Source organism: Camelus ferus, chromosome 11 (genome assembly GCF_009834535.1).
Source record: "Camelus ferus isolate YT-003-E chromosome 11, BCGSAC_Cfer_1.0, whole genome shotgun sequence".
Lineage (NCBI taxonomy): Eukaryota > Metazoa > Chordata > Mammalia > Artiodactyla > Camelidae > Camelus > Camelus ferus.
The window spans coordinates 24285246-24309465 of NC_045706.1; the positions used below are offsets into that span (position 1 = coordinate 24285246).

At 47.0% G+C, this 24220-nt stretch overlaps 2 protein-coding genes across 10 annotated transcripts in view; one reads left to right on the forward strand and one right to left on the reverse strand.

The window, feature by feature from the left end:
* GBF1 (golgi brefeldin A resistant guanine nucleotide exchange factor 1) overlaps nucleotides 1-9242 on the reverse strand; it is a 108384-nt gene extending 99142 nt beyond the window's left edge. For all 8 annotated transcript variants that reach the window (XM_006182963.2, XM_006182961.2, XM_006182962.2 and 5 more), the window contains exon 1: nucleotides 8991-9242. The gene's annotated coding sequence lies outside the window, so the exon portion shown is untranslated. The remainder of the gene's footprint in view (nucleotides 1-8990) is intronic.
* Nucleotides 9243-12844: 3602 nt separating this feature from the next.
* PITX3 (paired like homeodomain 3) lies at nucleotides 12845-24163 on the forward strand. Of its 2 annotated transcripts, none has more exons than XM_032491039.1 (4): nucleotides 12845-13082; nucleotides 21746-21875; nucleotides 22047-22249; nucleotides 22773-24163. In XM_032491039.1, exons 1-4 carry the CDS (start codon nucleotides 12882-12884, stop codon nucleotides 23358-23360), a joined length of 1122 nt encoding a protein of 373 aa, XP_032346930.1. In that variant the 5' UTR covers nucleotides 12845-12881; the 3' UTR covers nucleotides 23361-24163. The 2 variants fall into 2 exon arrangements, with proteins under 2 accessions (XP_032346930.1, XP_032346931.1); XM_032491040.1 differs by lacking the exon at nucleotides 12845-13082 and adding an exon at nucleotides 14602-14709.
* The last annotated feature ends 57 nt before the right edge of the window (nucleotides 24164-24220 follow it).

Below are 24220 nucleotides of genomic sequence, written 5' to 3' on the forward strand. Positions count from 1 at the left end.
GCCTGTTATCTTATCACTTGAGCTATATACCCTCACTGCCACTTTAAAATTACTTTAAAAAGTGAAGTATGTCATCCTCTATCCACTAGTTGTAACCAACTTGTTTCATAACATGTTGTTTTCCTATGTCATTCATAATTATATCAAAAATACTAGATTTTTATTTTTAAAAAAACAATATATGACATACTACAGTAAGATATCAAGAGTAATACAACTGGCCAGTATGCAGATCAAGAATAGTATAACTAAAATCTCTGTGTGTCCTCTGTTTTCACACCCTCCTTTCATTCACAGGTCACACTATTCTAAATATGATGTTTATCAAACTTTTATGTTGCTTTATATTTTTACTTCATTTATATATATCTTTAAATAATACATATTCTGCATATTTTATACTTTATATAACTAATATCACATTGTATGTATTCTTTTGCAACTTGACATTTTCCCTTGAAACATGTCTGTGAGTTACCCATGTTGTTAAGTCATTTAATATATTTTATACAAGTATATATAGAGATATGTAAACACAGAATAAAAAGCCTGGGTTGGGGGCGGAGCTAGGTATAGCTCACTGGTAGAGTGCACGAGGTCCTGGGTTCAGTGCCCAGAACCTCTATTATTTAAAAAAAAGAAAATCTGGACAGATATACCCCAAACTCAATAACCATGGTTATCTCTATGAAATCGGAGTGTAATCAGAGGATACTTAACCTTATCTATAATGTTTTAACTTTTTACAAGGAGAATATATTGCTGTACCATCAATATAAGTAAAAATTAATGATGATGAAAGTGATATGATACAACTTCTGCCCTTGAAGCACTTACAGAATTTATCAGGCTCTAAAATAAAACTGAGTCAGATATAGAGGGGAAAAACTGCACGTAGCTCTATTTTGCATATTTTGCAAAAGAAAGTGAGAAGTATGAAAACCATTATGATAAAGGAAAAAGAAATGGTACAAATTTTGTCTAGGCCCATAACACCTCTCTCAATCCACAAGGGAACCCAACAAAAGACAGCATTTATCTTAATGATAATTTAAAGAAACAACTAGGTTAGTCTCAGAAGACTCTCCTTTCCAAACAAATGCTCTAGGCACACAACAATGTTCTCTTCAATGAACTGAGAAGATTCAATGATGAGGACATACAACAATGAAGAGGAGGAGAACCAAGAAACAGAAGAAAAAAAAAAACAACAAATTTGAAAATAACTTAAAGTATCAGAAGAGAAAAGATAAAATCTCTAGTATCTCTCTTAAGTTATTTAAGTAAGATGAATATGCTCTAGATCTCTGGAAAAATTTTTAAGAAACTCCTAACAGAGGCTGCCTCCAGAGAAAGGAACTGGGGAACAGATGTGAGAGGAAGACTTACTTTTTTTCTCTGTATATTCTTTTGTACCTTTTGAATTTTGAATTTTGTGTCACATACATATATCTCTTTTTACATTTTAATTAACTGATTTTTTAAGTGAATAGGCTCTTTAAAAAAGGTAGTTATATTATTCCATGTGTAAATGAGTTAAGAGCAACAAAGTTAATTAACTAACAAACATTTACTTCAGTCAGATATCACTTAGCACATGCCAAGCAGAATGTTAGGCCCAGTCATACAGAATTGTCCCTACCCATCCAGAAAGAATTTATAACCTTGTAGATTAGATAAAACATATACATCTACACACAAACCCATATATATCTCCAACACATGAGTGATACACAGTGTCACAGCAGTGAAGCAAAGAAAATTATTTCTGGCAGAGAGCCCTGTAAAAGCAAATGAAAGACAGACAGAATTCAGTCAAACACAAGGAGAGAAAGGCAAGAGTAAAGGTTTAAAGGTGGGAAAATTCAGTATGTATTTAGGGGATCATGATTATTCCAGACTTGTTGGAACATTATTCCTAGGTAAATAATAGCAGCTAATGCTAGAAAAGCAAATGGGGAACATAACATGAAGGGCTTTCAGTATATAGTTACTATTCAGTATATGTACTGAATACCTATCATTGTAAAAAATATTTTAGGGGGCCTGGAAGGGAACACTATAAACTAAGAACATTTAATTTCTCTTTCAAATAACTAAGAGAATGAGACAAAATACCCATACTAAAAACAACATAGCAATAAATAAACAGCAACAACACTATATACTACAAATTGCAAACAAAACTGACAATAAGACTTAACTGAGATCGACTATGATCTACATGCTGCTTGGGAGGATTCTTCCTGGAGGAAATAAATTTTGAAGCGGGATGCCAACTGAAGTAATCAACTTAACATTCGATCAAAATTTATTAGACATCAAAAGTTAACAACTTTCTAAGATAACAAAGATCTAAGCAAAAAAATCCTTGTTTTAAGTGCCTTTTCTCAGTGAAAAAGAAACATCTAGAGAATGAAGAGGAATTATTTTCAAGGACTATGCAGAGTTGCCTAATCTTCCTCTAAACCTCTGAGCATGTCTCCTCACCCAGGGAATCTCCCAAGGGAATTTGCCCTTCAGATTCAAATGGGAAGCTCTGATGAACCATTTGCTGTCTAGTAGCCAAGGGCCTAGAACGCCTTGTCACAAGGTCACAAAGACCTGGAGAGATCTCATGAGTACGGTAGAAAAGAACTTAAGATTTACCTTGTATCAGAAATAATATGAAAAGGAATGACCAAATGCACACCAACATCCCCAGCCAGATAAGCCACTGGATCAGAGACTCTAAGCAATGTATATCCTTTGAAAGCACTGTCTGTTTAAAGCTGGGTCTACAAGATTCCCTGGGTACTTTGCAGCATCCCAGTTACTCATCCCAAGAGGATCCAAGAGAAGGAGTCATTATATCAACTGGCAACTCCCTCTAGATCTAAACAAAAGCAGGAGAAACAGAGACAATCAACTGGATCCTTACTTCATGAAATACCAAATATTCTATTTAAAATGAATTAAGAAAGACTTATATGTGAAAAAGAAAAATTTGAAAATTTTTAGGATATATGAGGATACTTTTATTATCTCAGCATAGGGGAAATGCACCTGAATAGGAAACAAAAAGCATAACCCACACATAAAAAATTGGTAAATTAAATCATTTTAAAATTAAAGGCAACTGTTCAAAAGACATCATAAAAAAGAGGGAAAAGATAAGTCACAAACTGGGAGAAAAATATATGTAACACATATAATAAAGAAGCAAGATCCATAATATAATTGCTACAAAACTAAAAGAATGGACATATAAACCCTCCTCAAAATTGGCAATAGACATGAACAGGCATTTCACAGAATAAAGAAATACAAATGGTAAATAAATATATGAAAAATTATCTTAATTAATAATCAAGAAAATTACAAATAAGATTACAATAAGATACCATTTTTACACCCTCAAAATAGCAAGAAATTTTAATTTGACAATACCAAGAGTTGGTAAAAATGCAGACCAAGTGGCTGGCAAGTCTGTAAATGGATACAACTTATTTGGATACTAATTTGGCATTACCTAGCAAAGCTGAAGAACTTCATATCCTGTATCTCAGCAATTCCACTGCTAAGACTATACCCCCAGGGAAATTCACAAAAAGTTTACAACAGTGGCTGAGGGGAAGGGAGATGTGACTAGCAGGGAAGAGCATACATGTTTTGGTAATGTTCTGTTTTTTAAGCTGTGTTTGGGACACTGACGTCCTACATATGCTGTATATACTCTGTATGTATAAAACAGACCATCAAAAGGTCCTTCTTTTTTAAAGTCTGGGTCTTTGCTGTCTGCCTTTGCGCATGCTGTTGCCTTTCTGTTTTGAATATTTTTCCCACTCTTGTCCACCTGGTATATTCTTATTCATTCCATCCAAAAGTCAATGACAGTCAGAATACCACAGTGGTATTCTTGACTGTTATTACCTATACGATCTTAGTCAACTGTCTTAGCCTCTCTGAGCCCGTTTAAAGTTCTCCATTGCAAAATGGAGCTATAGTACCTCCTCATCTATTTGTTGTAACGCCTAAATAAGAAGCCTGTCAAACACCAAGCATGCCAGAGAAAGGCTGGCTGTTGTTATAATGCCTGCTCTGAGAAGTCTTCCCTAGCTAACCCATTCCCCCAGAGAGTATTAGTACTCCTTTTTTTGTCACCCAGTTAACACTGTACATACCTCTATTAAACACATCTGATACTGATTTATAATTAGTTATTTAGCCTGTCTCTTCCATGAAACTATGAGCATCTCAGGAAGAGACAATGATTTATTCACCTTTTTATCCCCAATGCCTAACACATAGTAAGAAAAATGATAATGCTAAATGAATAAATAAATGAACTAATATCAAGACTGACTCTTGAATACTGTGCAGCTCACATTCACCTCTTGTGAGAACAATGACTTCATAGAAGGACTCTAAGCCAGGCAGGCAAACCTTCTTTCTGCATCCCGTGTTTGTTTCTCTACCAAAAGTTACAAACCTTCTATATAGGCTACCCTGTGGACAAAAAGAACCCACATTTACCCACCAGCCAAATCATAATGCTTCTGTTTTCACATCTGTCTTCTTGAAGTCTCCTCATATGCTATTTGTTCACTTTTCTTCTGTGAAATATACAATTCTTTATGTCATTGTAATTCTTCATATATTGTATGTATCTTATTTTCTTTGAATCTAAATAGATTATTAGTAACCATTAAGTTTTTTTCTTAATTGCTTAAAAATTGTTCTTTTCCAGTTAGAAGTTAGATTCTCCAAAGGTAAAGACAAGTTTTTTTTCTTTTTCATGGTGCTTTGGTATCTAATACAGAGCTGTGCAAACCAAGACAACTCTGATGGGCTTTCTGAGGGGCTAGAAAATACCAGCTAGCTGAACAACCATCAACTGGCCTATCTTCACTCAACCCCTTGAACACTGCAGAGCACTAAAGATGCAGAATTTATAAGAGTTCTAGAGCTGGCCAAGGAACACGCCACAGTTCTGTGCTTTGTTGATAGTGACCAAAAATTATTGAACTAGTGAACAACTTACTGGACTCAGCAGGTCACAAAAAAAAAAAAAAAAAACCTGGAGATGCCAAGCTCTATCAAGAGAGGAGGCAGCGCCTTCTCAGCTCCTGCCAATTACCATAAGGAAACATGAACCCAGCATTGCCAAACCTTCCGATTTTTCAAGAGAGGGCAGAAATATGGAGTTTTAAATGTGCAATCTCCAAAGTTGTAATTATTGGGAACTAATTAAAGACATTTTAACCTGTTCATGTAAAATTTTTTAAAAGTAGAGAAAACTACAAAAATAAAATTGAGAAATTTACTTGAAGGGTGGAGTTAAGAGAAAAATCAAACCAGGAAAAAATCTGGTGCCCTGACAGGACACGACAGAAAAATCCTCCCAAACTTGATAATCAGGTGACCAGTATAATTCAGCGCTGCCATTCGACCTCCTCCCTCTATGGAGATTCTGAGGTTAACCCAAGAACTGCAAGGCGAGCTACTGGAATATGTCCAGAATTGTCCAAAGATGTCCTTTCTGCCAGCTTGGAGATGAAAAATGAAGCAAGGTTTCTCTCACTCATCTTTTAACCATTACTCAGGACACCCAACATGATAACTAAGGATGAAAATTGGCAGAGTAAGAAAAAGATTAAAAAGTTAGTTTGTATGATTATAGAAAACTACAGTGATTAAGTCTTAAAAGGCCTGCCCATCTTATATATCAGGGACCATCATCCACTGTCATCAGGCACAAACATTTTTTTGTTTTTGTTTTTTGTTGTTGTTGTTTTTTGGCATGGGGGAGAATTAGGTTTATTTATTTATGTATTTTTAGAGGAGGTACTGGGAATTGAACCTAGGGCCTGTAGCATGCTAAGCATGCACTCTACCACTTGAGCTATACCCTCCCCACCTCAGACATTTTTTTGTCAACTGCAAAGGGTTTTAATAATTTAACTAGCTGCCAACAGTTTAAAACATAATAATCTGCATCTCCAGTTTCTCCTAAAAAATGGAAGAATGGTCATACTATGCCCACATTCCAGTACACTATAGTCACTACTACATCCTAATACATTCCCTCCTGGCTCATCACTCATTTACATCACCTGCTCGATACTCAGTCATTTGAGCTTGTAATCCTTGGTTTATGTGATGGCAACAAATCATTACTTCCATGATCCCATCCACTATAATTGGGGCTCCAAATCACTACAGTGCCCCATTACATTTTCATTTAATTAAACAACTGTTGTACAACATACTGAGATACAGAAAAAGAGGAACAATAAAAGTTAAATAGCTGCCAATTACATTTATACAGCTCTTCCAGTCAGAGGTAAAATGAACCTCCCCTTCTCCCTTCAACTCAACTCCACAATTACTCCAACAGCAGAATCATTCTAGTTAGTCACACTGAATCACAGGGACAGACTGGTCAACTAACAGAAGTGGTGTACAAAGACTAGGATGATCCTTCCAGTGAGTACTGTATAAATATAATGGGTCTCCTCAAAAGAAGGAGCTGTGGGGGGAGGGTATAACTCAAGTGGTAGAGTGCTTGCTTAGCATGCATGAGGTCCTGGGTTCAATCCCCAGTACTTCCGCTAAAAATAAATAAATCTAGTTACCTCCCGGCACCAAAATAAAATAATTAAGTAATACAATAATAAATAAAACATAAAGAAAAAAAAAGCAGGAGCTGTGTCTTTTTCCTCTCAAGCTGCCCACACTAGCCAGTCTAAGACCCTATCAATGAAGTTATTATCTATGTATATTTTTTCCTCTTAATGGAGGCACTGGGGATTGAACCCAGGACCTTCTGCATGCCAACATGTGCTCTACCACTGAGCTATACCCTCCACCCACTGAAGTTGTTATCTAAAAGTGGCAGTCATCCTGTCTTCTGGTGCACAGGGAAGTGAAGAAGTGGCCTAATTCTGAGAACTTCCAGTTCAACTGCGATTGGTGCCCAGCTACTCATGAGATGTGTCTACAACCTGAGTTCCCACTGTGCCAATGAACATCACAGTCAAGATTAGAACATACTGTCTACAGCCACCTTTAAAAAGAAGCTCAAATACAAATCTTGAAGGAAGAACAAATTTTCCAATTTGGAGTTGGGGCTGGGAATAAAGAATTATTCCTATCTAGAAAATGACTTTTTAAGTAAGAAAAGGGAAAATCGTTTATACCTAAGTTACCTCCAGGCCCAACTGAAAAGATGTTGGATTGGTAGATAGTGTGGATGTTGTCTGGGTAGATAGTGTTAACTACCCAAATATTAGATTATCTATTATGCAAAGCATATCAACTCAACAGGGCTCAACAGGGAGTATAAACACAGATGAGTAAGGTAGACCTATTAAACCTGGATAGTTCCTGGGCTGACTATGTCACTTCATTAGGTATTCTCAAATACTTTTTTGGACCTTCTGCCACTTAGATCAGCAAGTTAAAATGCAAATAGTTTCCTGTACCATTTACACCTGACTTACTTTAAATCAATAAGGACAAACAATAAATGCTGTGCCTATCAACACACAAATACACACACACAATTTCAGGAGGGCAGTTTAGTCACTCTAGATCCTAGATAGTTTTCCCTTCTAACAAAATGAGGTTTTGAGTCTGTTACTACCTCACCATGCAAAAGTCCTATTTGCCAGGGCCAGAAGCAGGCCACAAGTCAGGATCACATACTAAAACTAATCCTAGGTACAGGTAACATTTATTAAGTGTCCACTACATGCTGAAAGGCATTAGGTTGACATTGCTTTATCTCTACTACATGCTTTAACTAGGCCAGGGCACATATATGCTACTGCTTTTAAGAAGTGCATAAACTGAGCAGAACAATCCCCAAACAGACCTCTCCATCTGTATCCTCCACAGAGCCCAAAGGAGTGCCTTGTGTACCTGACTTAAAGAAATACAAATTTCTATGTCATGCATCAAAAAACACTATCTACATGATTCCTCATTTCTAAAGGCATTCTTTACCTCTGGGGTACTTTCATAGCTTTACAATACAGCAGTTTATCAAAGGTCATCATGGTGCTATAAACTACACTTTTTGGGGTTAAGTCCCATCATTCACTCTGCTTCCCTGACCACTTTTAAATTGACTGAACACCTCTCATGACTCTTTTTACCCACCAAAAATAAGAGGCCAACAATACCAACTTGACAGGTATTCAAATCCCTCTCTGCTCTCCACCAAATATGTCATAATACAGTGGCTTCCTTGAGACAGAACTTCATGTCCTTAGACCAGGAGAAGATCTGGAGGGAAAATGCCAATCAAAAACATAACACCAGAAGAGAATATCTGTAAAAGATTGTGTAAAGGAAGAAACAGGCTCAGAAGATAAGTCCAGTATTTACATACAGATCCAGACTGACAGTTGAGCTGCCCTATAAAAGGAAAGTATTCTCTTAGCCCAGGTCCCCAGGAGGCTGGCCTCAATCCTCCCACATCTCTTCTCACTACCTGGTCTAGGTTGCACTAGTTCATCATTCATTATTAATGAAGCAGTTCAGCTGCATTAATGAGGCAGTCACATATAAGTGGACGCTGTAGAGAATCTGAGGAGATGCTCATATCTAACGCCTAAAAATCAACCCTGAAAAGTAGATATAACGCATAACGCTCTTTAGATTCGCTTTCAGCCTTTGAGGACTGGGCTCTGTAGGATGCAGAAAGCTCCGGAAGAGCGCAGGTGACGGCCAGGTTAAGCCTGGGAATACAGGAAGGATTCGGGTACCCGCAAGGAATCAAATGCCAGAGCTGAAGTCGCCCCTCCGGCTGCAGGGGCCTGACCTTTGCCCCCTGCACCTCTCCCAGTTCCCTCCCACAACAATCTCTCCCACCTATCATTCCTGCCTCTGCGTTCTTAACCCATCCGGGCTCATTCAGCTTAAGGGCACTCCTCTCCCTTACTCCCTTTCGCGATGTCAGGGCGGCCTTCACGCCACTGGAACTCTTAAGAGACTTCACCGACCTGTCAGAGGATCCAAAATGGCGGGGCCTAGTCCCAGGACCGGCAGCTGCTGCTCATGTCCAGCCCGGGCCCCGAAGGCGTCTCCGAGCAGTTCTCCCGGCTCTGGTGGCAGATGGGAGCAGGGAAGGAGCCCGTTTCCTGGGAGTCGAGGCCGAAGTCAAGGACCGCACAGTCTGCCGGGAAGAGTCGGCCAGAACGGGCGGTGGACCCGGCTACCTTCCCTGTCAGCTCACTGACGTGGTAACTAGCCTCAGTCTAGCCCGCTGCCTGGTAACTGCGCGAGCCCTGCCGCGCGCAGCCAATCATAGCTTGGCACCGTGAAAAGTGGCATTGCAATTATCCAATCGAAGAAGAGAAAGTGGCTTCGAGAGGCGGGTACTACCTAAAGAGGAGCGATTACAAGGGAAAGAAAGGGTAGGCAGAAGGCAACCAACCGATACGAGGACTCCCTGAGCGACAGCTAAGAAAGCCAATAAAAAAGGAGAAATTGTGCTGGGCAGATGAAGAGGAGGAATTAGCTAGAGTTCGGTTGCAGTGCGCCGCTTGGCAGTGGCTGCTGGGTATTATGGGGAAGAAAGCTATGATTTGCGGGAAAGGGGGCGGGGTCCGTTTTGAGAGTCTGAGTGGACGACCTTACCCCACCCCCCACCATCACCTCATTCTCTCCGCCATACCCTATCAAAGTCACCTGGGCCAATACAATGACCCTTGAGGGATCGTTTCCTTTCAAGACAGCTCTGGGGAAGCAATCTATTCCAACCACCCTTCCCCCACCCTCCCGTCTACCTGCCCTGTTTGGCTTCTCATAGATGTGTTTGTCCCCCTTTGCAACTTTGTTCCTCTGTCTTGTGCCCCATTCCTACCACCCTGACATAGACACAATGAGAGGTGGCAGAAGCCTTAGATATCTAATTCAGGTCTTTTCATTTTACAGGGCAGGAAACTGAGTACCAGAGTGAAAAGATAGCCCCCACATTTGTATAGCTAGTTAATGGCAGAGCAGAGAGACAAACCCAGGTGTCCTCACACCCAATCCAGCTCTCTTTTTCACTGCCCCTCGTTACCTCTTATGCTTTACTCTATCAGACTATAACTCTAAGCTCTGACCCTCATCCTAAACCTTGGACACTCTACCTACCTAGAAAAAAAAGCTATTCACACAGGTTAGTCCACATTACCAGTGACAGGAAACTGAAGCCTTTCCTGTTTGTTTTAGAAATGCTGAGTGTGGGAGGGGGGATAAATTAGGAGGTTGGGATTAACAGATACACAATACTGTATAAAAAATAGATAAACAACAAGGACATCCTGTATAGCACAGGGAACTATACTCAATTTATTGTAATAAGCTATAATGGAAAAGAATCTTTTAAAAAAGTATGTATGTTTGTATATGTATAACTAAATCACTTTGCTGTACACCTGAAACATTATAAAACAACTACACGTCAACTAATAAAAAAGAAGAAAAGAAATGAGAGGCCTGAGGTCTAGATGCCCACCCGAGTCATCACTCTCCTGCCCCCAGCTGCCTCTCTCCTGGCAAAATGATAGAGGTTGCTAGGATATTTAGAATTACCTAGAAGTGAGAGTGTGTAGGAAGAGGGCAGAAGGATGAGTTTTCTCCTTGCAGATTGAATGGTAAATTCCCAGCCTGTCTGCTGGAATAAAACTCAGGTGTTCCTGCAGACTTGGAGAGACTACTGGGAGGCAGTGAAAAAAGATACCAACTTTCTCCAGATTTCCTCCCATTTATGGATGACCCAAGTCCAGGGAAGCTCTATCCCCAACCCCATAGGAATGTGGTCTCACAACCAGACATCCAAAGACCATCCTTGTGCTAGGATCCTCTAATTTGAAGAACTTATCAGACCTGACATGAGACCTGAAGAACTTCTTAACAGCTTCTTGCACCTGCATGTTAGGCTCCTGATCTCTGGGTCCAGCTGAGCATCTTGCCTTTTTCACCCAAAGAGTCAGGGGAAGAGGATACAACCACCATAACACTTCTTTTCACACTACCTCTGAGCCACTTTCTACATTCATTTGAAAAAGGGGTTTGGTCTCCTGGGCCTAACTCAGATTGAGAGGTCCTGGATAACCAATTGGAAAATCCTCCAAGTATGCCAAAACTCTGTACTACCCCATCTCCCCTCCTACATACCTCCAGAAATTAATCAACCTAAAAACACAAATGGGACTGTGTTTTAGAGATGAGGAGAAAGATGACAATACTTCAGCCCCTTCTAACTTCCATCGTCTTACCAGGCAGAAGATTTCCCTCCTAGATTTCAGTATTGAGTTTCTACATTATGCCTAGGAATAGAAAGATGAGGAAGACATGGTCCTTGCTCTCCTAAATCTTAGCATCATAGAGGACAACACATAAGCTGATCTCTTCAATATAATGTATGGGGTAATCGAGGGTATGCACAGGAAGGTTGTGGAAGCAAGAGGCTAGACATTTTACTAACCTGGGAATTCAGGAAAGGCTTCCCAGAGAAAATGAGGCCTGAGTGGAGCTTAGAGGAATGAGTAGGAGTTGGCAAAATGAAGACTGGTTAGAAATATGTTACTGTCAGAAGAAAGGTCAGAAGTATGCAGAAAACCACTAGGAGATTGGAGATTAAAACAGGGTCAGGGCCTGAAAATCTTGTATGCCAGGCAAGGGAGCTTGGCCTTTATCCTGAGGGCAAATAGGAGCCATTGGAGGGTTTTAAGCAGAGACATGACTGTCAGATTCACCTTAGGAGTATATTATATGAGGGCTTAGGGCCTTCAGGGGGACCCTAGCAACCCAGCCTGATTCCACATGTTCCTTGGGACATCTGTTCCATTCCTTACAACTCCCTAACTGGCAAGCACCAAGGCCAGACCTTGCCCACAAAACTGAACCTGGTATCACCAAGGAGAAGGTAGCTCTGTTAAGGCTAGGAGAACATAGCCCCGGCAAGCCAAGAGTGCAGACTGAGAGGGGAATTTCCCAGGTCTCTGAGGAGTGCCCAGCCCAATCCCTGAGATCCAGCTAGAATCTCCTCTAATTGGGGGTGGGGGTGGGGTAAGGTAGTTAAGTTATTTGTCCAAGGTCACTCCGTGATGGTGTAGTTGGTGGCAGGGTTAGAATGTTGTTTTGGTTTGTCTCATTACAAACTCTGCTTTTCCACAAAGGGACCTTTCTTGAAGGAGAGGGGAAAAAGCCGGGGGTGGGGCTGGTGGGGAGTGGGAATGGGAGGTAGCCAAGAAGAGGAAGAAAGATGCGAGGAAAAAGAGGAGCAGAAATAGAAACTTTCAAAGTGGCAGAGGAGGGAGAAGAGAGAAAAACAGCAGGAGCAGCGGTAGCGGAGAAAAGAGAGGAAAGAAAGGCGAGACGTGGGAGGAGTGGTGCAGAGACAAAGGGCAGAAAGACAGACAGCAACAAGTGGAGAAGACCGCCGAAACTTGAGCGGCAACGAAGACTGAGCGCTGAAACGGCGGCTTCTCCCGGCCCGTGTGCCCTCCCACCTGGAAACCCAGCAGCCCTATCCCCCAGCACCTCTCCACTTCGTTCGGGGTGGAGACCTGGCTCCACCTCGCCACCGGCGGGAACCTCGCTCCGCGGAGATACCGCGTGCACTCTACGCTCACCCGCTGGGTTCTGCTGAAGGAATCTTACAGAAGCGCGGTTTCAGCCACGTGGGGGAGGGGCGTAGCCAATTTCTGAGGAGAGTCTCTGATTGGCCAGAGGGCGGGGTTCTTGGCGGCGCGACGGTCGGACCCCTCCCCCGAAGGCGGGTCCAGAAAATTCACAGCTGGAAAGGGTGGAGCCCCGGTAGCGCAGCTGGAAGGGGGCGGGGCCCGACGCGCGAGGCTCTCCGTGGCGGGCTGGGGGCGCCCTGGGCTGCCATAAAGTGAATGGGCGCCGGCGGGGGGTGGCAGTACGCGGCGAGGCTCACTATCTCCCAGGGAGTCCGGGAGCGCCGGAGCGGAGCGGCGGCCCGGGCGCAGGGGGGCGGCCCCCACCCCGGCCGGGTGCCCGGCCTCTGGCCCCTGCTTGCCCTCCAGACTGCGGCCGCCGCCGCCGCTGCCGGGAGTCTGCCTGCTGCGGGACTCACTGTGAGTGCTTGACCATGCGGGGAACAGGGGCTCACGGGGCCGAGGAGCCATTGTCGGACTTCAGGATCCCTAATATGGGACCTGGGGCAGCTCAGCTGGAGAACGGTGCCTGGGAAACGGATCGAGACTGGAAGGGCGGACTGCTAACACGCGTTCAGGACTTAGGAAAAGGAAAAGTTAGTGTCAGGTCTCGGGGGACAGAGAAGGGGGAGACTCAAGGGATACGGAGAGAGGCCGGAGACATGAGGTCAGGACATGGGCTCTGCGAAGCAGGGAGAAGAGTCGGGAAACGATTACCAGAAAGCACCCTGGAATCCTGGGGCACCAGGCCGGCAGCCAGGGAGCGAAAGGGGTTGCCGAGGTCCTGGCGGGCAGGGGGAGCTTGCGGCGGTCGCCCAGGAAGGGGGCAGCTGGTGGTGCTTGACGCCCCTCGACGGGGTCTCATACTCCGGAGACTAGAAGCAGGGGTGCGTTGGTCGCACACGCTTCTCTTCCCAGCTGCTTCGCAGTTGGAATAGGAGCCTTGTTGTAAGAGCCTGGCCGCGACCGGGTCAGATGGCCGCTGTGTGGGCTGCAGGGCCGAGTGACCAGGCGGCGGATCTGGCGTATCCGTCTGGGGTGTCAGGGCCCGGATAGGTCCCGATCTGGGGCAGCCACGGAATCGGACGGAATGTCCGCAGCGCGCGGGGCTCAGCGCGGACAGAATGTCCGGGGCAGCGAGGCTGGTCTCTCCGGAGCAGGCGCTGTGTCGGGCAGCGGTGGACAGAATGTCCTGGCCGAGTGGCATGTCCATTTACCCAGCAGCGCCTGCCCAGCTGCTGCATGTACGGTGGGTTTCGCTGTGGTGGGTTGCTTAGAATCCTAGCTCACAGATTGCAAACTTGTCTCTGCTCCTAGGGGTTTCGGGCTGGGAGCAAGGAGTGAAAGTAAAGGCTGAAGCCTGACTTTGGGTTGGAGTGGCGCTGGGAGACATTCCCTTTCCAACCCAGGCTAGATCCGAGCATCATCCCAGACTCCCAGAATCCAAATTTGAGGCGAGAAAGCCAATGATGGGACTGCTAGTGGGAATGAAGACCAGGAAAGGAAGGCATGAACCACAAAGCACAAAGGGCAACGGGAGGGCAAGGATGAGCCCAGCACAAGTCCGTGATAGCCTCAGTTCCCTTACAAACTCAAAGTCAACCCCTAATTCCAATACAGCTGACCAGACACCCCCGGAGTCTTTGCCTGCTTGTCAACCAACTAAGAGCTTTCCTGCTGGGGGTAGGAGCTCAGGCCCTAAGAGAGAACTGCAGCCCTTTAGCAAAGCACACCCTGTAGTCTTCCCTTTTTGCTTCATCAGTCTCATCAATCTCAACACCACCCTGGTGGCTGAGAAGAGGTGGGAAGGAGACACATGGAATGCAGAGGCTGGGATCCAACATGGGACCTATATTGCCCTTCAACGCTGGTTGGGAAGGGTGTCTCAGCCCTACCCAAATGCCCTGTTTTCTTTTGCTGCAGCTTGGGGAGGGCTCTGATTCCTCTGGATTCCTACAGTGACCACACATTCTGACTCCAGCTCTCTAACCAGAGCCGATTTAAGCTTAAGGGAACAGACAGAGTAGAAAGAACTCTCCCAGTCAGTGTAAGTAAATAGAACAACCCATTCGGGGACTGAGTTTCATGGGGACAGGGGTAAGGTAATATGTCTAGCAAGGAGAAATCTGAACAAGTAGGTCTCAACCTTTCTCATCCTCCACCCATGAGTGACATATAGTACATCTTCCCCCCACTCACACCTCCACTCCTTAATTTTAGTTTACTTATCACTGGCTAAGTCATTGTTTTTCAATCTTTTTGTCCCTTGCTCCTTTCTGATCAATATTAAGTCATATCCCAGTTACCCCCACCACATTCTGATACCCGCTTTTAAGGGCTTGTGCTCCCCTTGTCTTTGAAAATCACTAATATTATGGGTGAAATGAAAGGTTCTGAGTCAGGAAAGGAATAAAGAAGGCATTACAGATGGTTCCATGAAGACCTTAGCCCAAAGTTCTGCTTTTGCCAAAAAGGCCAAAATGCAATGGCATTCCGGTAAAGATGACTGGAAACAAAAGACAGAACCTTCTCCTGTCCTCCCATAAAGCCCTGTAGCTGAGTGCTTGCCTGGTCACTGGCTCTTAGGGAGAATGTCATGGACCTAGCTGAGGGTCAGAGAATGGTCAGCAGAATGCGGAGCAAGGGGCTGTTGGAGGGAGCAAACTTGAAGTTTAGGCTTCTGGAAGGTGAGATAGGATGGAAATCCACAGAGTAATGAAAGGCCTAGATAAGCAGAAGACTTGTTTGCTCCCCAAATCCTGAAACCGGAGATGAGGGGGCCTCCTAGAAATGGAATGATTCAAGCACAGGATGAATAGGAAAATGTTCCTTGGCACACAGTGGGCAGCAAACTTCCAGAGCTCATTTCCAGAGGGGTGGTAGAGGCAGGAAGTAGAAATGGAATCCTTAAGGGCTTGGTAGGATCAATGCCTGTCAGAGCCACAAATGGCTGCTGGGGTGGAGGGGGCGAGGAATGGAAAGAGCTCAGTCCCTGGTCTTGGGAGAACTGGATTAGAATCCCTTCAATTTGTGTAATCATGGATAAATTCGTCTTCTTAGAGGTGAAATGGGGATGATCATTCCTGCCACTCAAGGTGTGTAAGAGTTAAATGAACTCATGTATATGAAAACCCTTTGCAAATGGAGAAGCACCACAGAAATAAAAAGGATTATTGCTATTATTATGCCCAAACTGTAGGTCCCCTGTAATCATAGAATCTTTGTTTGGAAGGGTGAGGTCTCAAGACTTATATCAGCCTCCTAGCGTCCCTGATCCAGCCACAGGAAGATTCTCAATGACAGATAGGACACCCGATCCTAGGCTTCAGATGCCAATCACGATCCCTACTCCTCTCTGAAAATTCTAGGGAGCTCCCCAAATGCTTAGCTCCTCTACCAGGCCAAATATCCTGATCTGATCCCTGCCTGCCTCCTGCTCAAGGAAGTGAATCTGGGCCCAGAACTGAGGTCCAGGAAGGGAGAGCAGGGAGGGCGAGTTGGAGCTGAGTTAGGAGTGGGCACAAGAGAAGGACAGAGCCAGCCAAATCTTTTCTTCTCTATTTACTCTAAATGATGCTTCCTAGAGTGTGCGGGAAGGAGATGGCAGCTAACCCAAAGGATCCATTAGGTCCTGAGCTTTGGGATTATCTAGAGTCTAGTCCATGGTCACAGACAGGGACCCATGATGAGAGTGATGGAGAAAGAAAGGAAAAGACAGTGGGATGAGAAAGAGCCGCTTTCAGAACTCTCTCCGCTCCTTTCCCCCGCCTGGGAACTTCCTTACTTTACACCACTCAGTTAATAGCTTCCCCTTTGCTGTCTCTCCCCTATCCAATCCATTCTGCTCACCATTGCCAAATAAAGACCCCAAAGATACTGCTTTTATGTCACTCCCTCACCTACAAGCCTCCAGTGACTCCCACTGCTTGGAGCAATGTTTCTCAGTAGAAGCTGGGGTGGGAGAAGGCAGCAGAGGAGTGGGAGTGGCATGACGCTGCAGGCTAAACACAGCCCATCTTCCTGGTGTGGTGATGTCACTTAAAGATGTCTCTTGGAGATTTGGAGAGAAAACATTATTTTTATATTAAAACAAACAGAACTTATGTATGGAATAGAAGGCCAAATTTTCCATTTTTAACATAAGGCTGAAGATCTCAAAGAAATTTCACACTGGCAGCAGTAGTTTCAGGTTGTGCCCCTGTTTTCTGTAATATATTCTCTCTCACTAGTCTTAAGGGTTTTTTGATGGAAAAGCTGGAGATGCTCTAGCCTACACTTTATCAAACCTGAACCCATACCCCTTGCCCCTCACTGCAGTCCCTCTCAGCCTGACCATTTTTCTCTGATGATTTCCATTGCCCACACTGACACCCTGGCCAAGCTAGGTTCCCTGCTGCCCTGTGAACCCGCCAGCTCATTCCCAATACTGCTCCATTATTTAGAAACCTCTGCCTCCTTCTCTGCCTCCCCAGTTCTCAGATCAGCTGGGTACTATATTCTCTGAACCCCAAAACTTGATACCACCTTACATGGGCTTCTGTCTCTCTCATCTCCCACAATCTGGGAATCAGGCCCATGCAGACCATCATTCCATCCAGTGCTCTGTTTGCCTCCCCAGACTGTAGGCTCCTAGAAGTTAGAGTCTGTGCCTTACCATTCTTGGGCATCTGTCTTAGCACCTAACACTTGTTGAGGGAAAGAAGGAAAGAAGGGTGTGTAGGCCTATTTCTCTGATTCCTGATATACCCCTCGGTAAATTAAGTGCATCAAATCATTGCTGCCTCCACCTGAGTCTTAGGGTTTCCTCTTGGGCTGTGAGCATTGTCTACAGCTGCCTTCATTTGCTTTTATTTGCTCATTGCAGCTTAGCAGACCAGATAATGTGGATGCTCAGTGTCCTTAATGAACGTGAGGCCATGTGCACTTAAGGGCCTCACTTGAGTATCAATTTTATAGGATGGTACCGTCCCAGTTTAGAGCCCTGATTTATACTTGTTCACCAACTTGGTGCTTGCTGAGCTGAGGCACATCATCACAACTCCCCTCTTGTCTTCCTTTCCATTCAGTCCCTACAAGAGAAAGGTTTTCCCCCATTTCAGTTTCAGGGTGTACCTCCTGCCTTGGGCGGAGCAACTACTCGGGTAGTTGCAACTACTCTAGCTGTGGCCCTGGTCTAACCCTTTGGCTTCAGAACAAAAGTGGATGCATATGGCAATTGCCTCCTTCCTTTGAGCTGTGTCCCTTGGAAACCATGGCCTCCCCACTATGGCCTCTCTGGTCTGTGACAGTCTCTCCTCTCCACCTTAATACATCTTGGATATTTGGTTCTTGCTGCAGTCCATGACAGCTTCTTATAATTCCATGCTGTACTTCAAAGACCAAGGTCACCTGCAGGCCTTCCATTATCCCTAGGCTGGTATTGCCACCCTGACGCCAGCCAGTGGAGCCTGGGCCACACACCCCTGCAGGATGTGTCAGAGATGCTGGAGTGGGGCAGGAGGGCCCCCAGAGCTAGACTCAGCACCACTGTTATCTCTGGACTCTCTTTGGCTCTGCCTCGTATATCCTACCAGCATCAACTGACCCTGCGACTTCCAGACCTACTGCCTGTCCCTGTCCCCTGAGTGAGGTGAAGTCCCTGGTCACAGTCCCAACTCCCCAGCTTCCTGACCTCCAGCAGTTTGGGGGAGCTTAATTCTCAGCCAGCCTGTCTCCAACTCAGATAACAGCTTGGTGCCGCCAGCCTCTGCCTGATGAGCCCACCCGACACGGGTCTGCTAGAGGCCTCTGCTCTCACCCTCTCTCTATTGCCTGCCTGGCATTAGTGTTCTTGCCTTTTTAACTTCACAGGCAGGGCCCTTCTCAGCCTCATCTCCTCTGTCTGCTGTTACTGACACAGTTAAGAGCCTAAAGCCTTCATTCTTTCTTCTACCAGTCCCTGGTCCCCAGTGTGGCTTCCAGCTTGGGTTACCCTGCCCATTTGGATGTTACCTTATTGACTGGGCCTTCCTTTATGTTTAGGATAGAATGCTCCTGACACACACTTGCAACCCTCTCTAAAATGCAGCATACTCACCTGTAGTCACCAGAGAAATTTTTCACTAGGAGACACAGGGTCTAGGGAGGTGAACCACTCAAGCAAGGGCAGAGAGGAGGATGAGATCTTATTTACCACTCTATCCTCAGTGCCTTATTCAATGCCTAGCTCATAGAAGGTGCCAAATAAACATCAGTTTAATGAATGAAGACAAAAAAACCCAAAAAACAAAAAAACTTATATAGAGTTTTATCCCTACCAGTTTTTCCTTGCTATGCTTTATTATAATCTTGTAACAATACTGAAGGTAGGTAGGGAAGGGATTATAATCTCCCATTTAGAGATGAAAAAATATACCCAGAGAGGGAAAGTAATTTGTCAAGGACACACAGCTAGTAAGTTGGGGAGCCAGGACATGACCTCAGATCTTTTGACCCCCAAACCTAGTTTCTTTGGGCTATACTGTATTACTTTCCTAAGAGAGGCCTAATCAGTTTCTGCTCCCTATCCCAATCTCTTCCAGCATTCTCAAACCTTCACCCCATTCAGCTGAACAGGCTCTCCCCAGCAGCCTGAGTACAGACCATTCCCCTGGCTCCTTTGGCTTCCTCCTCCCCCACAGAATCCTTAGTTCCTGGGACTCAGAGCTGAGGTTCAGAGGGGCCAGGAAGGGGAGGGGGAGGGTAATGGCTAGCTCCAAAACAGCCAAGGCAGCTGTCCCTGTCACAGAGAGAGGAGACTGTGACGGTGTGTGTCTGTCTGCCTGAATGTGGGAGCACATGTGTGGGAGAGTGTGTGTTTGTATGCCCCTAGCTCCAAGTCCAAGTTCTTATTTTGTCTGAGTGGGGGCCCGTGTGTATCTGCATGTGTGTCTGTCTGTCTCTGGAAACACACAGCCTGAATTCTGCTTTCTCCGCCTCGTCTTTTATTCTGGCCCTTATCTCTCCTCACCCTGCCTCCCTCTGCTGAAATAAAGAGTGAAACCAAGACACAGGTATGGAATGCTGGGGGAACGGGAGTGTGGAAAATGGAAAGTCTGGAGCCAAAGCAGACTGGAAGGAGGAATAGCAATGGTGGGATTCAGCTTTCCCTACAGGCAAACCCAACTGTCCCTCTTTTCCCAGCTCTGTGTTGCTCCCTGGGGGCCTCGGGAGAAGTCAAGGGCATGGTGTGCATTTTGAGGGCGTGTTGGGTGTGAAGAGAAGACTTCAGAGCCCCCACCCCCCTTTTCCCAGCTCTCAATTCTAAACTTTCCTGGCAACTTGGGAGGAGCCCCTAGTCAAGGCTGCTCCAGCTCCCTCCCAAGGTCCTCTCCCTTCATCAGCGCATCACTTGGCCAGGCCCAAGCCTCTGGCTCCTGACCTCAGACCTGGAGGAGGGGCAAGCTGAGCAACCCCACCTTCTGCCAGACTTCCCTCCTTCCTTCCTGTGGTTCCTTCAGCCCTGCCTCTCCAACTCTAGGAAGAGGTCCAAGGTCTGGTCCCCTCTGCCTGCAGAAAGAACAGGGACTGTTTCTCAACCTCCTGCCTTGACCTCTGTCCCACCTCAATCTCACTTGAGAGGTGGAGGAGGGGGGCAGCTGTCATCTCTGAGCTGGTTGAAAGGGGCATTACCATGTGCAAATACAGGCCGCTGCCCATCTGCGCCTCCCTGAGAAAGGCTCCTAATAAATTCAGAGCAGCCAAGTGACATACATCTCAATCTAGGCTAATCCGCCACATTAATGCCACTTTGGACAGCCTGCATTAAGTCCCTGTTAATGGGAAGGCAGATGGATCCCCTCTTACCCAGCTCTTCACCCCTGTTCCTCTGTCCCTAGCCTCCTTTGGTTCTCTGACCAAGAGGCATCCAGAGTCTTGAGCCCCACTAGTATCTCTTTCCCTTCCTCCCACCAGAGGGGGCCTGGGAAAGGGGACACTGCACGAGAAACTTGGAGGGGGACCTAGGCAGGCTTCTGGACAATTTCAGGTGAGGTTTGGCACAGAGAGTAAGGGTAGAAAGGTGGTTCTAAGAAACCCACATCCACTGCCTGGGGTGGGCCTGCTAGAGGCCAGGCGTGAGAGTAGTGACAGGTGGGATGCCATGTATGTCTGGGCAGGTATAGAAGCAGATGGAGCCGAATGCCTAATGATTTTCAAACTTGTTTTTGATCCTGGAACCCTTTCTTCAAATGAAATCTCTCCAGAAAGCATAAATAAAACAGACAAAAGCAGGGTGGCCCTCCTGGTTGAAGCAGACCCAGGTAAGGTCAGGCTAGATTTCTATCCCTGAGGTTAGCCCTGAGTTCCAGTCCCTGAAGGGATTTGTGGGGAGGGCGGCAAAGAACACATTTGAAAAAGAAAATGAAGAAAAGCACAGCTTAGGAGTCTCCCAGACTTGGTTCAGATCCCAGCTCCACTATTTACAAGCTCTGTGACCTTAATCGTCACTTCAAGTCTCAGTTTCCTCACCTAAAAAAGTGTGATAATACCTAATATTCATGCATTCTTGTGGAGGGAGAGATAATGAGGTGAAAGCACATAGTAACTGGTCATAAATGATAGCAGTGATTCTCCTAATGGCAGACATATTAGGCCTGGTTCAAAATCAAATCTGTCCCACTGGAGAGTGACTAACACAGGTTCAGACTGTGTCTCAGATGTGACTTGACTGAAGGGCATGTTTGAATTTATAGGGATATTGGGCATTCGTGTGAAAGGGAATTCAAGTTTTTGAGGATGTGGTATATGGTACTCAATAGTGTGGTTTTCATTAATTCAATAAATACCTATTGAACACCAACTGTGCACGAGGCAGAGTTCTAGGTGCCCAGCAGTGAACAAATCAAAGTCTATTGTGTATATCTGTGTTTAAAACCTCTGAGTATACACCTTTCCCTCCTTAGACCGCTGTTTCCCCATTCTATCCTAGGGCATCCCACACAGGGTAGCTTTACGTTGGTGGCTGAGAAAGGGGACAGAGAACTGGTGGGGAAACACTGCTGGGAACTGCATAACTGGGAGATTTTATTCCCATTTAACTTGGTCTTGTCTTTTCTTCCCTACAGAGCCCTCCCTCCATGGAGTTCGGCCTGCTCAGCGAGGCGGAGGCCCGGAGCCCGGCCCTCTCGCTGTCAGATGCGGGCACCCCCCACCCCCCACTCGCAGAACACGGCTGCAAGGGACAAGAACAGAGTGGTGAGCGCGCCCCCTTCTGGAGCTGGGGGGAATAACAGCTCCATCCTTCAGCGGGTGGGACCCTGGAGTGGAAGCCAGGGAGGGAGTCAGCCGCCCCGCGGAGAAGGTCCCCAAGCCCGGGAATCCGTGCAGGCATGGACTCCTTGTGACCTGTCCCCACCCCGCCCCCAGACTCGGAGAAGGCCTCGGCTTCGCTGCCTGTTGGCTCCCCTGAAGACGGCTCGCTGAAGAAGAAGCAGCGGCGGCAGCGCACGCACTTCACTAGCCAGCAGCTGCAAGAGCTCGAGGCGACCTTCCAGAGAAACCGCTACCCCGACATGAGTACGCGAGAAGAGATCGCCGTGTGGACCAACCTCACCGAGGCCCGCGTGCGGGTACGGCCCTCCCAGAGCCGCCAGCCTCACCCTACCCTGGGCCTTCCTCTCGCGGGCTGCTCAGGGAGTAGCTTTGGAATCAGCAGTCTGTGGTTCTGCCCGGCCTGCCCCATTCTCGGACCTAACACCCGACGTCCCTCGGCCCCCGTCCGCTGTCCCCATGACCTTCTTTCCACCAACGTCCAATCTCTGCTCTTACTCCACTTTGTCACCCCAGGCAGAGCGTTCCTTCTCCCCTGGCGCTGTCTCTGGTTCTCCTCTTCACCCCTCCTTGACCTCATCCTGCTGTCCCCCGCCTTCGCCCCTGACTTAGTCCTGCCGCCCCCTGCTTCTTTCTCAGCCCGCTGACTGTGCTTCTCACTGGCCCTGTCCGGCTGCTCTATCACCCCATTCCCGTCTCCGGCCACCTCGTCTTGCTTATGCTCCGTCCGGCCCCGCCCCTCGCTTGGACCCCAGTCCGGGTGACCCACCCACCGGTCATGCTGGCGGCTGCGCCCTGACAGCTTTCCTCCCATGCCCGCAGGTATGGTTCAAGAACCGGCGCGCCAAGTGGAGAAAGCGCGAGCGCAGCCAGCAGGCCGAGCTGTGCAAGAGCGGCTTCGCGGCGCCCCTTGGGGGGCTGGTGCCGCCCTACGAGGAGGTGTACCCTGGCTACTCATACGGCAATTGGCCACCCAAGGCACTTGGCCCGCCGCTCGCCGCCAAGACCTTCCCTTTCGCCTTCAACTCGGTCAACGTGGGGCCTCTGGCTTCGCAGCCCGTCTTCTCGCCACCCAGCTCCATCGCAGCCTCCATGGTGCCCTCGGCCGCCGCCGCCCCGGGCACGGTGCCAGGACCCGGGGCCCTGCAGGGACTGGGCGGGGGACCCCCCGGGCTGGCTCCGGCTGCAGTGTCGTCCGGGGCAGTGTCCTGCCCTTACGCCTCGGCCGCCGCAGCCGCAGCCGCAGCCGCCTCCTCTCCCTACGTATATCGGGACCCATGCAACTCGAGTCTGGCCAGCCTGAGGCTCAAGGCCAAACAGCACGCCTCTTTCAGCTACCCCGCGGTGCCCGGGACATCCCCGGCCGCGAACCTTAGTCCGTGCCAGTACGCCGTGGAACGGCCCGTATGAGTGGCCCAGCCTCTCATCGCCGAGGGCGGGGGCGATAATTCACAGCCTCCGCGGACTGGAGTCTTCCAGACTGGCTAGCTCCTGTCCCGGAGTCTGAGAGGGGTGCTGGGGCTGCCGGCGTTGCGGGGTGGGGGCGGCTGGCTCAGGAGAGAGCCTACCCCCTCCCAGGCCTGAGGGGTGGACTGGGCCCTAGACACAGTCCACGACCCTGGACTAAGGCCAGGAACAGGGACCAGTTCCCCGGGGGCCAACTCACCCTTGGCCCACCCCGCCTTCTCCAGACTCTTCCTTCCCTGTTTTCAGAGATAAATGAAATAAATGTGCGCGGACTGTCAAAGGCCTGATGATTCAGAGTTGCAGTTAAGCCCCCTTCTCTCACCCTTCTTTGTGTCTAAAGGAGAGCTCGGTGTACAAGAAAGAGGTTACGGTCCAGGCTTCTAGGGCTTTGGTCGTCCTAGGCCCCCAACATCAGGTTCGGGAAGCCGGGGGAATCCCTGGAGCAGAGCGGCGCACGCATGCGTGCGTGCATGTTCGTCTGTAAGGCTTGGGGACTAACTGTTCGGCGGGCGTTGGCCAAAGCTGGTGCTGCGGCGCCACCTCGTGGTATTATGGAGGATAACCGGAGGGTCTGGTCTCGAACGTTTACTTGCTGGTATCAATTCTGCAATTTAGGAAGCCTATGACTTGTTACTTCGCCTTTCTGCACCTGTTTCTCACTGTTCCTATGAGGGGCTTGAACCTCTAACAGCAATAAAATTCTAGTCTGTGACAGACATTTATTAAATGCCTACCAGGCCTAGGATTCTCATTGAGTGTGTGTGTGTGCGCCTCTCATCCTTCCACATGCCCTCTTAAGCTTC

Coding starts and splice junctions, on each gene's coding strand:
- PITX3 (XM_032491039.1), top strand. CDS start 12,882: ATGGGCGCCGGCGGGGGGTGGCAGTACGCGGCGAGGCTCACTATCTCC. Junction 13,083..21,745: donor TGCCTGCTGCGGGACTCACT/GTGAGTGCTTGA, acceptor TCTTCCCTACAG/AGCCCTCCCTCCATGGAGTT. Junction 22,250..22,772: donor TCACCGAGGCCCGCGTGCGG/GTACGGCCCTCC, acceptor CCATGCCCGCAG/GTATGGTTCAAGAACCGGCG.